Below are 13,370 nucleotides of genomic sequence, written 5' to 3' on the forward strand. Positions count from 1 at the left end.
ATGTAAAGTGTGAGAAGGAGTTACCCAAAATTGGCTCTATGATATTACAGAGGAAATTGTTACACAGGAAACACCCTTGGCTCCTGCAGTCAAAAGAGTTGTCAAATGGTGTCATTCAGGATATGTCTTAGCATCAGTGATTTTCCATGATGGCAGATTAGTTTTCAGTTTGGGTTCTAATTAAGTGACTTTTCTTGACTGCTGTGCTCCCCATTGCACAGTAATACAGAAAACAAAATAATTGGCACATACAATTTGCAGCTGAACTAAGAAAGAAGCGTATTTTTACAAAGTTTAAAACTTTATTGCTTAGTTTTGTCAGAATAAAAATAAAAATAAATTTTAATAGTCACTTTTCCTTGATTCTAGCTGAATTAGCACAACCACCGTATTCATTCTAAAGAGATATGCACCCTGGTCAATCACCAAGGAAAGACTCATCCCAATGCATATTCTGTTTGGATAGTTTTGTGATGAAACTGATGTGTGGGGACCATTGTACTAGTCTATACTGAGGAGGTAGTCATTTCCCTGGGGACCCCCTGTGTGCACAGATCCACAGGATACAACGTTTCACTGGGTGAAGCATTTCTGACTCACCAGGTTCTTTACAGCAACCTTCACATCCTTGTTCCTCAGGCTATAGATAATGGGGTTGAGCATGGGGGTGAGCACCCCATAGAAAAGAGAGATGAGCTTGTCTGAAACATCCTGCTTGTCTGCTCCAAGGGAATCCTTTGATTTGGGCTTTGCATACATAAAAAGAATAGTCCCATAGAAAATGATCACCACAGTGAGGTGGGCAGAGCAGGTGGAGAAGGCCTTTTGCTTCCCCTCAGCTGAGGGGATCCTCAGGATGGTGGTGATTATGAAGATGTAGGAAACAAAGATGAGCAGTACTGGGACCCCCAGGAAGATCACATTAGCCACCCCCATACTGATCACATTGAGGGAGATGTCTGCACAGGCCAACTTCAGGACAGCCAGGATCTCACAGGTGAAGTGATTAATAACGTTGTCCCCACAGAAGGGTAATTGTACCGCAAGAGAGATCTGCACCAAGGAGTTGGTTCCACCAGCCACCCAGGAGCCAGCAGCCATGGGCACGTAGGCAGCCTTGCTCATGACCATGGGGTATCTCAGGGGGTTGCAGATGGCCACGTAGCGATCAAAGGCCATCATGCCCAGGAGCACACACTCTGTGGCTCCCATGGCAAAGGAGAGGAACATCTGCCCAGCACAGGCTGAGAATGAAATAGTTTTCCTGGGAGTCAGGAAACCATCCAAGACTAGGGGGACTGAGGAAGTTGTGTAGCAAATGTCCAGGAAGGCAAGATTCCCCAGGAAGAAGTACATGGGTGTGTGCAGGCGGGAGTCAACGATGGTCACCAGGATGAGGAGCCCATTGCCCAGCAGGATCGCCAGGTACATCAGCAGGATGAGCACAAAGAACGTTTTCTCCAGCCTTGGCTGGTTTGACAGCCCCAGCAAGATAAACTCTGCCACAATGGACTGGTTGGTTACTTCCATTTTAAATTCTCTTTTGGCACTCAGGAAAAGTGAGGAAAGTAAACACACATTTATAGGGATCAATATGTGGGGATCGCAATGGGATGCTTTTAAACTCATAAAATTAATATATTCTCTGAGAGGCCAACTCATGTCAGCACTTAAGAGATAAAATTCACTGTCTACTGTAATTACCTTAGAAGTTAGGATATGTATCAGGTCAAAAACAAGAAAAGCTGACCCTGAAATCTAATCAATCCATGGTATATGAAAGAATTTAAGCCAGATCAATAGTATTAACATACCTGAAGGAAGGGAAGGAAGGGATGTATAAAGGTGGCTCTACATGTGAATCATAAGAGAGGAACCCTGAAGGTGTGCTGCATGGTTCCAGCACTTATCAGGGAAGGGGATCCTCTGGATAGCCCTGAGTGCTCCTGCATTGTGTCTGCATTGTCCCTGCAGTGTCCTTGGGGGCTGCAGGTTGTCACACTCAGTGACGCTCAACACTGACACAATCCCACTTACTCCCCTGGCTCTAATCCTAAGTTTGTGTACTAATTTTCTGATGATAATTCAGCTCCATATGGAGTCTTCCACAAGAATGCAATGAGCAGAATCCAGAAACAGTAGGTTTGTCTAGTGTCTATATCTGTTTCTTGATTCCTGGTTTATACTTCAGTGCTCATGATATTGGTTAGTGTTCCTTCTTATTAGCACTGTCAATAAGTAGTTTCCAGCCAGTAGACCATGAAGACCCCAACAGAAGCACTTCCATAGCTCCCCTCTCTCACCACAGCCTTTGTCCACAGCACTGCAATTTCCTCTGTCTGCTCCAGAAACCTGGGCTACGGAGAAGGAACAGAAGCCAAGGATGAGTGTCTCTTATGCCTCCCAGTGTGAGCCTCTGTGCCTTTGTGACCAGGCTCTGTGCTTTTGGAGCTGTTTTGTAAGTCACAGCCCCTAACTGAGACCCTCCTATATGTGACTTGACCATTAAAGCCATTGCAATGCCCTAGAAATGCTTTCTCCACCAAAAAGCAGACAATTCTACCCAGCTTTGCAAAGGAGGCGAGACGCATAGAATGTGCTTCATTGTAGAATGGTAGATCTGGTATACGAGAGAAAACCTCGGACTGGACTGTTCATGTTAAGGATGAGGACACTGAAGTTCGGAAAGGTTCCACATGCAGTGAGGACAGGGCCAGGACTACAGCACTGGTTCCTCACCTTCCCCCTTGGGCTCTTTGCCTCACCATTTGGGTTCTTTTCTTGCTTCAACGTTTGTGCTGGAGCAGATCTACTAAGGAGGAAAGGACGGATTATGAAGTCATTTTCACTCTCCCCAGGATACTCATGAAAAATAGAGCTATCACACCTCTGTCCAGGATCTCTGCCTTGTGGCAGGGCTTTGTTTGGGGGGATGTGGTATTTTTGAGCTTCACAATTTGCATCTGTGACTATTATCTTATTGCTGTTTGGGGAAGATTGAATGGGAGAATTGGCACAGTTAGAAAGTATTCTCATGCAGAAGACATTTATTCTAGGCATCAAGAACATTTGGGAAGAGATTTCTTGTTAGAGATGTTAGTACTATTGAATGGAGAATCTCAGACTTGGCAGGAATGTTGTAAAGTAACTGGTCTTGCCTCTTTCCCATTCATTGTAGGAATAATCTATGAAATTTAATTTCATACTCTCTATGCAATTTTCCAACTTCTGCATTGAGCACCTTGTGTCATGTGTAGCTCATGACCCACTCCTTTATCAGACAGCCTTGACTGGAAGAAAGTTTTCTCTTATATTCAACAGAGAATTCCTTCCTCTAATGGCCTCCTAACCTTGCATTAGTCTAGACTTCTGAAAAATGCCTACTACCTTTCTCCTAAAAAAACACTCAGAGATATGGAAGTTGTGATGAGGTCCCCATTAACAAACCCCATCTTCTCTGTTCCCCACCTACCTGAAGAAGGTTTGGCCATGGAATGACCCCAGTCTATGTCTCGTGTGGAAATAAGGCCATGAATGCAACTAGAGCTCACCAGGAAGACGGTTTCAAGGCAGGGAGAATGCTCGAAGTCCTCCCGGTTTGGGAAGTGATTGTTTCAACTGCTCACCTCTGACCTTCTCCAATCTAGGCCGATCTGCTGAAGCTATGTCTGGAAGCAGACAGCAAATTCTATGTAACTGTCTTGGAGCTGATCAAATTTCACAGCAAAGAAAAGAAAATGCAGGGTTGCCCATAGCTGGAGAGGCTCTAGCTGCTCACTTATCCGGTTTTCTCCAGGCCTGTTCTTTGTGCCCAGTGAGGTAACAAGACAAAGGATGACTGGAGTTTCTGCTTCCAAGTTGGTCCTGTCAGTCATGCCCAGCCTGCATGCTCAGGGCAGACACCCTCTGTTCGTTGCCCCTTTCCCAGCTCTCCAGAGGTCCTATCAAGGAGCCATGGAGCAATTTAAAGTTCTGGTTGTTTGGGGGCCAGCTTCAATCCCAAAGCAATTTAAAGTTTGGTGTGAGGCCTCATAGGAGTTTAGGGTCTATGTCCCGTCTACCCAATTAGACAAGTTGCAGACAACTCTGTGTTAATCTTAACTCTCACTACAGAGAAGCATTCCTCAATGTCCCTGGGCTATCTATGCTGGCCTTTGAGGAAGTCAAGGAGATAACTAGGATCTCGATGTACTTTGACTCCAATTTTGTCTCTATCTGAGGAGACTCTGCCACTTGACTTTGGATAACTAAGTGTCCTAAGGAGAGATGGAAGGTTTGCCTGGGCCTAGACATACACACTGGTCGTCCACACCCTCCCAGTGTAACTGACTCTCGACAGTCTCTTGGCCTAGTCCAGCCATCAAAAAACAGAAAGCAAGAAACATGGACCATGGCTCAGAACCCAGCACTGGAAACAGCAGAAATAACAAGACCAGGGCAACTGTCTGCCAGAAAGATCCTGATGAGCTCCACAGTCTGTGAGATATTTCACAAGAGCCCCTACGTTGTGTAAGATGGGGGTAGCGGGGAAGGTTCAGAGGAGGGAGGTCAGAGGAGAGGGCATGATGGTAGGAACAATCTGAGAGGACTGGCAGGAAAGAAATTATAAGATTTAGAGACATATTTGGGGATAAGTGGTGAAGGAGAGAGAATAGCCAACTAAGGGTGGGATTTCGAAACTAAGAAAGAGAAAGAAAACAAAATGAAGTAGAGGAGATGGGAAGTTTAAGCTAGTGAGGGGAACTGGGGACAGAGGGCTGTTCTGACAGTCAGTTTGAACAATTCATTCCTCTAACCATCCCCTTATTCTCTGCCAGGCACTGTGATGGTTACTGAGGATACAGAGAAAAATAGGAAATCTTCCCTGTAATTGAGCATTGCTTGGATTAATGGATGTGGAGGGTTTGAGTTGACAGTGGGACACTAATATTTGTAGTTGAGAACAATGGAAGTTCTTTTAACCTGACTCCTTTTAATTGGATTTCCAGATTAACTAACACTACCCATTCCCTCCATAAAACATGCGGAACGATGTCCATGGCATGCTGCATCTTCAGAGAGTGTGGGCTGCTAAGCATGTCAGCTCCTACTAGCTGGGGGGGAAACAACTAGAGGCAGTTACGTTTGTTCCCAAAGATGCTCAAGTCAGTTGTTATTCCTGTAATTATATTGATTTCATTTAAATCACACAAACTGATTTTATAAGAGGATAGAAAGAGCTGTTCATGTTGAAAGCTTTGTATAGACTCATTAAAGGCAAAGTTATTAAAATAGATTGCTACCATATTTGATGTCAGAGAGACAATGTTAAAAACCTAGACAGATTCTGCCCTCAAATTCTTGTGCAAAATTCTTTGCTCCACTATAAGATAATTGAAATAAAAATTGTGGACAACGCATCACAGAAGTAGTTTTGGTAAGAGTTCAACTACTGGAACCATTAACAAAAAAGGGCACTATTGCTATAGCAAAGGATTGGCAAATAAGTACAGTTATAAATTTTACATTAAAATAAAATGTTAAAGGGCTTCTCATCAACCAAGAGGGCAGGTACGATTCCTATAGCAACAGGAGCTGTCGGAAGAAAGAATTAGTGAACTCAAAGACAAGGCAATTGAAATGATTCAGACTGAGGAGCAGAAAGAAAAAAGAATGAAAAAAGTGACAGAGCCTAAGACAACTGTGAGACACCATTAAACGTATCAATATCCACGTTATGAGAGTTTCTGGAGAAGAGAGAAAGGAACAGAAAGAATATTCAAAGAAATAATGACAGAAAACTTCCCAAATTTAATGAAAGACATAAATGTGCACATGCAAGAAGTCCATCTAACCTCAAACAGGAAAAAATTGAAGAGACCATGCCAAAATAGAGCTATAGTTAATAGTGTAATTATAAAAATAATTTTTCATCAATAATAACAAAGATACCGTACTAATGCAAAGTGTTAATACTGGGAAAACTGTGCTTGTGAGAGCAGGTATATGAGAACTCTATACTTTCTGCATGATTTTTCTGGAATCCTACAACTTCTCTAACAAAAAATTATTCATAAATAAATAAATAAATATTTAAGGCAGTGGTTCTCAATTTTTTTGGTCTTTGGACCCCTTTACACTCTTAAAAATTTTTGAACTCTTCAAAGATCTTTTGTTTACTGGGTTATATCAATTCATATTTAACATAGTACAAACTAAAACTGAGTAAAATTAGAAACATTTACTATTATATTTTAAATAACAGTAATAAACCCATTACACATTAACATAAGTAATGTATTTTTTTTAAAAATAGCGGTATTTTCCCAATCCAAATATTAGTGAGAGGAGTGGCTTTGTTTTACATTTTTGCAAATCTCGTTAAGTGTCTGACTTAATACAAGATAGGTGAATTCAGGCCCAAAAATCACCCTCCTGGCGATAATTCCAGGTATTGGCTGGTTTCCATTCAGCCTCCACCCACAGTTCGGCCCTGTGGTCCTTCTCTCCAGCCTCAAAGATGAAGGGATGTTCAGACAGCCATGATCACTTGAATGACAGAAGAAGTAGGGCTGAGTGTGGTGGCATGCAAGCAAACCCAGCAAAAGTGACATTCAGCTGAGTCTTAATCACTCATGTGAGCCCTTCTCAAGTCAGGCACGACCAGAGCTGAACCATAATGGGAATTTCCCATGGGAAGCTGGAATTTGGGGAGACCTGGGGAAGCAGCCAGAAAGGGAGGAGTTGGTCCTGTGGCTGGTTAATGTCCAAAAAAGAAAAAGAACAAAAAAATGACTGTAGTTTTAAACACTCCCAATGAGGCAGGGATCCCACTGTCCTATAGCAAAGCATATGTGTAGAGTTTAATCCCTTTTCCAATTGTGACATTTTAATTTTTCCTGGTGGCTGAAGTTATTGGTCAATTGATTTACCTTGGACAACAAATGTTGGGTCAGGGGAGAGTGGTTGCTCAGGACCTTTAAAAAGGCAAAAAAAGATAGGTGGATTCTCATATCTGCTTCCACACTCAATGGGCTATGATGTCACATGTCATGTAGCCTCTGGAAGGCCCCACTCTACTCTTGAGGGAGAATGAGAGTGAAAAAGGCAAGTAACATCTTAGTATTATTGGACAAATAGTTGTGACCTCATGGGCCCATCAAGGTGTGTCAGGGACCCCCAGGGGTCTGCAGACCAACTTTTGAGAATCACTGGCTTAGGATATATACGTATAGATATAAACATGTAGATAATGCCACTGCACTTGATCAACATTTTTTTAAACAAATTAATCAATCGAATGCTGGCCTTGATTGCATCAGGTAAAAGGGCTTCTACTCTACTTAAGTACTAGGCACTGAATGAAGTTCTTGAAATATATTCTCTCCCTTAATCTTCCCAATGACCCTATATGGTAAGTAATATTATCATTTCCTTTTTTTCTGATGAGGAATCTAAACCACAAGAAGTTAATTAACTTGCTCATGGTCTCTACTGAAAGAGAGACAACCAAGGGGCTGTAAGAACCGCGGGATAGACTAGAAACCTCAAGCAAAACTGGACGGGGGAAGCTGAAGTTGGGAGTCTCAAGGAACCAACACTGCAGACATTAGTAATTAAGTGTGCCTACAGGTCATGTGCCTTCTTCCTAGTAGTAGTAGTAATAATAGTAGTAGTTGTAGTAATAATAATAAAACACCATTTTTTGTTAGCCTATTGTGTACTGTGCACTGGCAGACATGCATTTTCCTCATAAGATTCCAATGAAGGAGGGATTTTTATTCACCTTACAGAAATCAAGAAACAGAGGCTCAGAGAGTTTAAATAAATGTTTGAAGTTTATATCGACAGGAAATTTCAGAACTGAGATTCAAATCCAGATTGATCTATCTCTGTGGTTTTAATCACTATGCTATATTGCCTCCTCTAAAACAAGTGCTTAGATCTGATTAACTATTGTTTGTGCCCAGCCCCAGATTCTAGAGAGATGTAGCCCTGTTTTTTGACCACTGGGTTTGGATGGTGGTCAGGTAATTCCATTAAAATCAAGTCCATTGTAGGCCTGACTCAAAAAGGCTACATATTGTAGCCTTTCATTTGCTTTCATTTTCTTATTATTCCATTTTTATGTCATTCTGGAAAAGGGAAAACTACAAGGACGGAATTTATATCCATGGTTTCCAGGGACTGAGGACAGGGAGATGGTTGACTGCAAAGGAGCATACAGGAACTTTAGGGGGTGATGGAAATATTTTATTTCTTGATTGTGGTGGCCATTACATGGCTGTATTCATTTGTCAAAACTCATTGTACTGTATACTTTAAAAAAAGGTGATTTTTTTAATATCCCAAAAATGTATATGTTATATTCCAATAAATCTGACTTTTAAAAAAGTCATCTAATTTTTAAAAGTTTTTACTGATGTAACTAATATACTTTACAATTCCCCCTTTTAAAGTATACAATTCAGTGGTTTTTAATGTTTTTATGAGTTTGTGTAACCATCACCACTATCTAATTACAGAGCATTTTCACCCCCAAAAGAAACCCCATACCTGTTAGCAATCACTCCCCTTTTCCCTCTCCTCTAAGGCCCTGGAAATCACCAATCTACTTTCTGTCTATGGGTTTGCCTGTTCTGGACTTCTCATATAAACAAAGTGATATAATAAAATGCCTTTGGTGTCTAGTTTTATTACTTAGCATACTGTTTTCAGGGTTCATCCATGTTGTAGCTTGTATCAATGCTTCATTCTTATGATATTCCTTTGTGTCGATATACCATATTTTGTTTATCCATTCATCAGTTGATGGACATTTGGGTTGTTTCCACTTTTTGCCTCTTAAGAATCATGCTGCTATGAGCATTTGTGTACAAGTTTTTGGATGATCATATGTTTTTAGTGCTTTTGGGTATATATGTTGAAGTGGAACTGCTGGGTCATATGGTAACTCTATGTTTAACTTGTGGAGAAACTGCCAGGCCATTTTCTGCAATGGCTGCACCATTTTACATTCCCACTGGCAATGTATGAGGGTTCCAATTCTCCACATCCTTGCCAACACTTGGTATTGTCATCCTAGTGGGTGTAAAGTGGTATCTCAATATGGTTTTGATTTGCATTTCCCTTATGATGTTGAGCATCCTTTCATTTACTTATTGACCATTTGCCCATCTTCTTTGGAGAAATGTCTATACCGATTTTTTGCCCATCTTTGAATTGAGTTATTTACCTTTTTATTATTGACTTGTAAAAGTTCTTTATACATTCTATATTCTACACCATTATCGGATATACAATTTGCAAACATTCTCTCCCATTATTTGGGATAGTGTTCTTTGACACACAAAAGTGTTTAATTTTGTTGAAGTCCAATTTATCTATTTTTTCTTTGGTTGCTTGTGCTTTTGGTGTCATATCTAAGAATCACTTGCTAAATCTGTATAGAAACTTCTATATTTTTTTCTAAGAGCCTTACAATTTTGGCTTTTACATTTAAGTCTTTGATCCATATGAAGTTAATTGTCGTGTATGTTGAGAGGTAGGGATCCATCTTCATTCTTTGGCATGTGTGGCCATTATAGTTTACATGAAGACCCTTCTAGAAGTGACATTCATGCTTTTTTTTTTTTTTTTTTTGTAGCCTGACATCTTTCTTCAGGGAACTAGGAAGAGAAAGGGTAGCTTTCTAATCAGGGCTAGAAATATTTTTCACAACTTTTCAGGCTGGCCTTTTAATATGGCCAAAAGTCAGTCTCTTTATAGTTAACTAGGAAGAGATTTTATGTGTTCTGTCACCAGTAACAGAAAAAACAAGGGGGGGTGGATTTCATATTTTATCATTATCTAATGCCATAATAATGCTGCATGATAAACCACCTGTGCCAGTTTGGATGTATTATGTCCCCCAAAACTCCATGTTCTTTGATGCAATCTTGTAGGGCAGACATATTAGTGTTGATTAGGTTGGAACCTATTGATTGAGTGTTTCCACGGAGATGTGACTCAATCAACTGTGGGCAAGACCTTTGATTGGATAATTTGCATGGAGGTGTTACCCCACCCATTCAGGGTGGGTCTGAATTAAATCACTGGAGCCATATAAAATTGCTGACAAACAAAAAGAACTTAGAGCAACTGAGAGTGACATTTTGGAGAGAAGCTGCAGCTGAGAGACACATTTTGAAGACAGCTGTTGGAAGCTGACACTGACATTTTGGAAAAAGCCATTTTAAATCAGAACTCTGGAGCAGATGCCAGCCACATGCCTTCCCAGATAACAGAGGTTTTCCAGATGCCATTGGCCATCCTTCAGTGAAGATACCCAATTGTTGATGCCTTACCTTGGACATTTTATGGCCTTCAGACTGTAACTGTGTAACCAAATAAATCCCCTTTATAAAAGCCAACCCATTTCTGGTATTTTGCATAACAGCAGCATTAGCAAACTGGAATACTATCCAAAACTCAATGAAATACAATAATAAGCATTATTTCTTACACATCTGCAAGGTTCAACAGATCTCGGCAGGTTCTGCTTGGTTTGGCTGGGCTCGCTCATGCCTCAGTTTCTCAGCTGGTTCACTCATGAATCTGCCAGCTGGCTCTGCTCCATGTGTCTCTCCTTCTCCTCCTGGATCCAGCAGGCTAACCTGGCTATGTCTTTCTGATGGTGCTGGCAAAGTACAAGAGTAAGCAAGTCTAATTAGGCTTCTGATTGTGTCACCCTCACTGACATCCTATTGGCCTGAAGCAAGCCTTGTGGTTGAGTCAGAGTCAGAGTAGGAGGGAAGTGCAGAGTTACATGGCAAGGAACGTGGATACAGGGAGGGAACTAGAGATTTATTGCAAGCTATCATGCATATAAACAGATGTAGGTCAAATAACATTAGGTCTAAAATGTGTATTGGACATTTTTTTTCTCTCCAAGCACCCTCTTTCATTTTGAAATATGTACTTCTTTTAGGAAATAGTCCTTCCTGTACTTCAACTATATGGTTCAAATGGGAGGTAACTTCTTATAACCCGCACTAGGTTAATAATTGGCTAGGACTGGAAAACTGACCTAGGCCAGATCAATTACGAACCTTCTCTGGGATTTATCAGCTTGGAACCATCTAAATCCACTGGATAGTAATGGGGTTGAAGCTAAACATGTGAGCCTCGGAACTGCTGGAGACCATGTTGCAGGTGCAGACGCCCATTTGAGAAAATGAAGCAAAGGCAAGAGACAGAAGATGAGAGATTGAGGATGTCCAGGCAGCATTCAAGTCCCTGGCTGCAGTGCCATGTACCACAGCACCAGCCAAATCCCTTCCCATTCACAGCTTGGTCACATAAATCAATAAATTCAACTTTTTGTCCACGGTAGTTCAACTTTGGGTTTCTACCACTTGCAATTAAAAAAAATGTTAACTAATAAAATTGATTAAACAGGACCACAACCTGGGCCACTGTGGCCAGAGAGCACATTAAATGTTATCACACAGCAAATGTCATGGTATCCATATTTCTGGCCAATGGGGAATCAATCCATTTGCAGCTTGGATCCCAATCAGGAAGTAACTCTTTCTGTCAGACATGTTTGGCACTATTCTCCCCACTTCTACAGTATAGCATATATAGAGAGCACAGACTGAAGCAGAGGACATGGGAACAGAAGAGAGCTCTGGGGTTGGTGAAAGAGCAATGAGGCTAAGCCCTTAGAGGGAAGCAACTGTGCAGTCACAGTCCAGCAGGTAACTAGCATTTTTCCTGGAACTTCTGTTTAGTTAAGGATCTGTGATGAAAAGGAACAGAGAATCATTCAAGTGACCTCAACTGGGTCCAGGGAGATAAGTCACATAGTGTGGAACACAGCCAGCCTGTTCAGCAGGATCTGAGGGTAAGAAGTTTCCCTTAGAAGTGGGTGTGAGAAAGGGAGGAAGCAGGTGATGAGCCGAAGCCCAATCTCTATCGAAAGCCATTGATAAAGACCGACCTTAAGGGTAGCTAGTATGATTTGCTTAAAACAGCAACAACAACAACAACAACAAAACTAGGCACTAATTATTCTTTGGTAAGCAGATGGAAGTTGACATCAGATTTCTCTGTAGATGCTAATTACCTTGCAGCCATCCCTGCCTACATTATTGAATGGAACAGTGCAGAGAGTTCTCATTATGAAGTGTAGGTTCAGCCACTCTCTACTGATGCTTTTTTATGCTTTTGTCATCTTCATAAAGACCGAAGCCTTCTAGCTGGGGAACCCTACAGTCTACCTCATGCTTCAGGCTGGAGAATGGTGTGTTTTGGATTTTTCTATTAGGGAAAAGTTTCTCATCTAAACCTTCACTTAGACCTTCTATAGAAGTATATCACACAAGCCATATCTGTCTGAGAGCAAAGGTGGGGATAAGAGAAATTGAGAGGTAATTGGGAGAGATACCTCTGTGTCTTATTGAGCACCTATGTGCTAATTACTTTTCTAGAAGATGCAGAAAAATAGTATCTGGTACTATGAGGTCCATCTCAAGACTATCCCAGGCCTGGGTCCATTTGCTTTAGGAAATTCCATCCCATATCATGTCAAAACGCACCACCACTGACAACAAAAAATGCATCCATATCCTACTTTAAGCATAATTTTGTGATAAATATGAAAAGACTTTTCTATTTCTGTTATTAGAATTATTTGGCCTACAAGTGACTCACATGATTTACAATTCTATGATTTCTCAATAATAATCATGAAAACTCAGGAATTCTTCCAAAACAAAAGTCCCTAATCTACAGATTGTTTTAAAATATGATACATGAATACAAAAATTTATCAGTTACTGAGATTGACATATTCCTTCTGCAGGCATATAAAATATAGGATTTTTTCATTTTTTCTTTCTTTCTTTTTTTTTTTTTTTTTGTAGGTGAGAGTCAACATGTTTTCCAGTCTCAAACATTTTTGAATGTCCTCGAAGAAAACTCCTTGGACTCCAACTACTGTGTCCTCATGGCCACTGGATAAAATGGCCCTGCTTTCTCTCTATTTAGGAGTAAAGACACTTACTGAGTAAATACAAATTAGGATCCAATTATAGACAGGGAAAGAAAAGGAATTCAGTGTAGCAAACAGGTTTTAGAGAACAATTTTTTCTTTGAATATAAATTCAATGAGTTAACTTTCTTGGGAGTCGGTGGTATAGGAAACACCTCAACAGGACACATACTGATGATACACACACAGTTCACACATCAGAACTGGGACTGACTGTGGCCTCTGTCTCAGTTGAGTTCCCCAGGAAGGAGACTGATGGGAAGATTTGCATGCAGGAGATTTACTGAGGACTGTGGCTAAGATGAACACCTGTGTAAAGATAGATGATAAAGACTGGCACTGTATAACGTGGCAA

The 13,370-nt window shown here is 40.9% G+C and overlaps 1 protein-coding gene across 1 annotated transcript; it reads right to left on the minus strand.

The window, feature by feature from the left end:
* Positions 1–573: 573 nt before the first annotated feature.
* On the minus strand, positions 574–1,530 carry LOC119504965 (olfactory receptor 13C7-like). The gene has a single exon (XM_037797612.1). It carries the CDS (start codon positions 1,528–1,530, stop codon positions 574–576), a length of 957 nt encoding a protein of 318 aa, XP_037653540.1.
* Between the last annotated feature and the right edge of the window lie 11,840 nt (positions 1,531–13,370).

This window comes from Choloepus didactylus, chromosome 10, assembly GCF_015220235.1.
Source record: "Choloepus didactylus isolate mChoDid1 chromosome 10, mChoDid1.pri, whole genome shotgun sequence".
Taxonomy (NCBI): Eukaryota; Metazoa; Chordata; class Mammalia; order Pilosa; family Megalonychidae; genus Choloepus; species Choloepus didactylus.

Bases quoted from the DNA above. Each gene is read 5' to 3' on its own strand.
- LOC119504965 (XM_037797612.1), bottom strand. From the start codon at position 1,530: ATGGAAGTAACCAACCAGTCCATTGTGGCAGAGTTTATCTTGCTGGGG.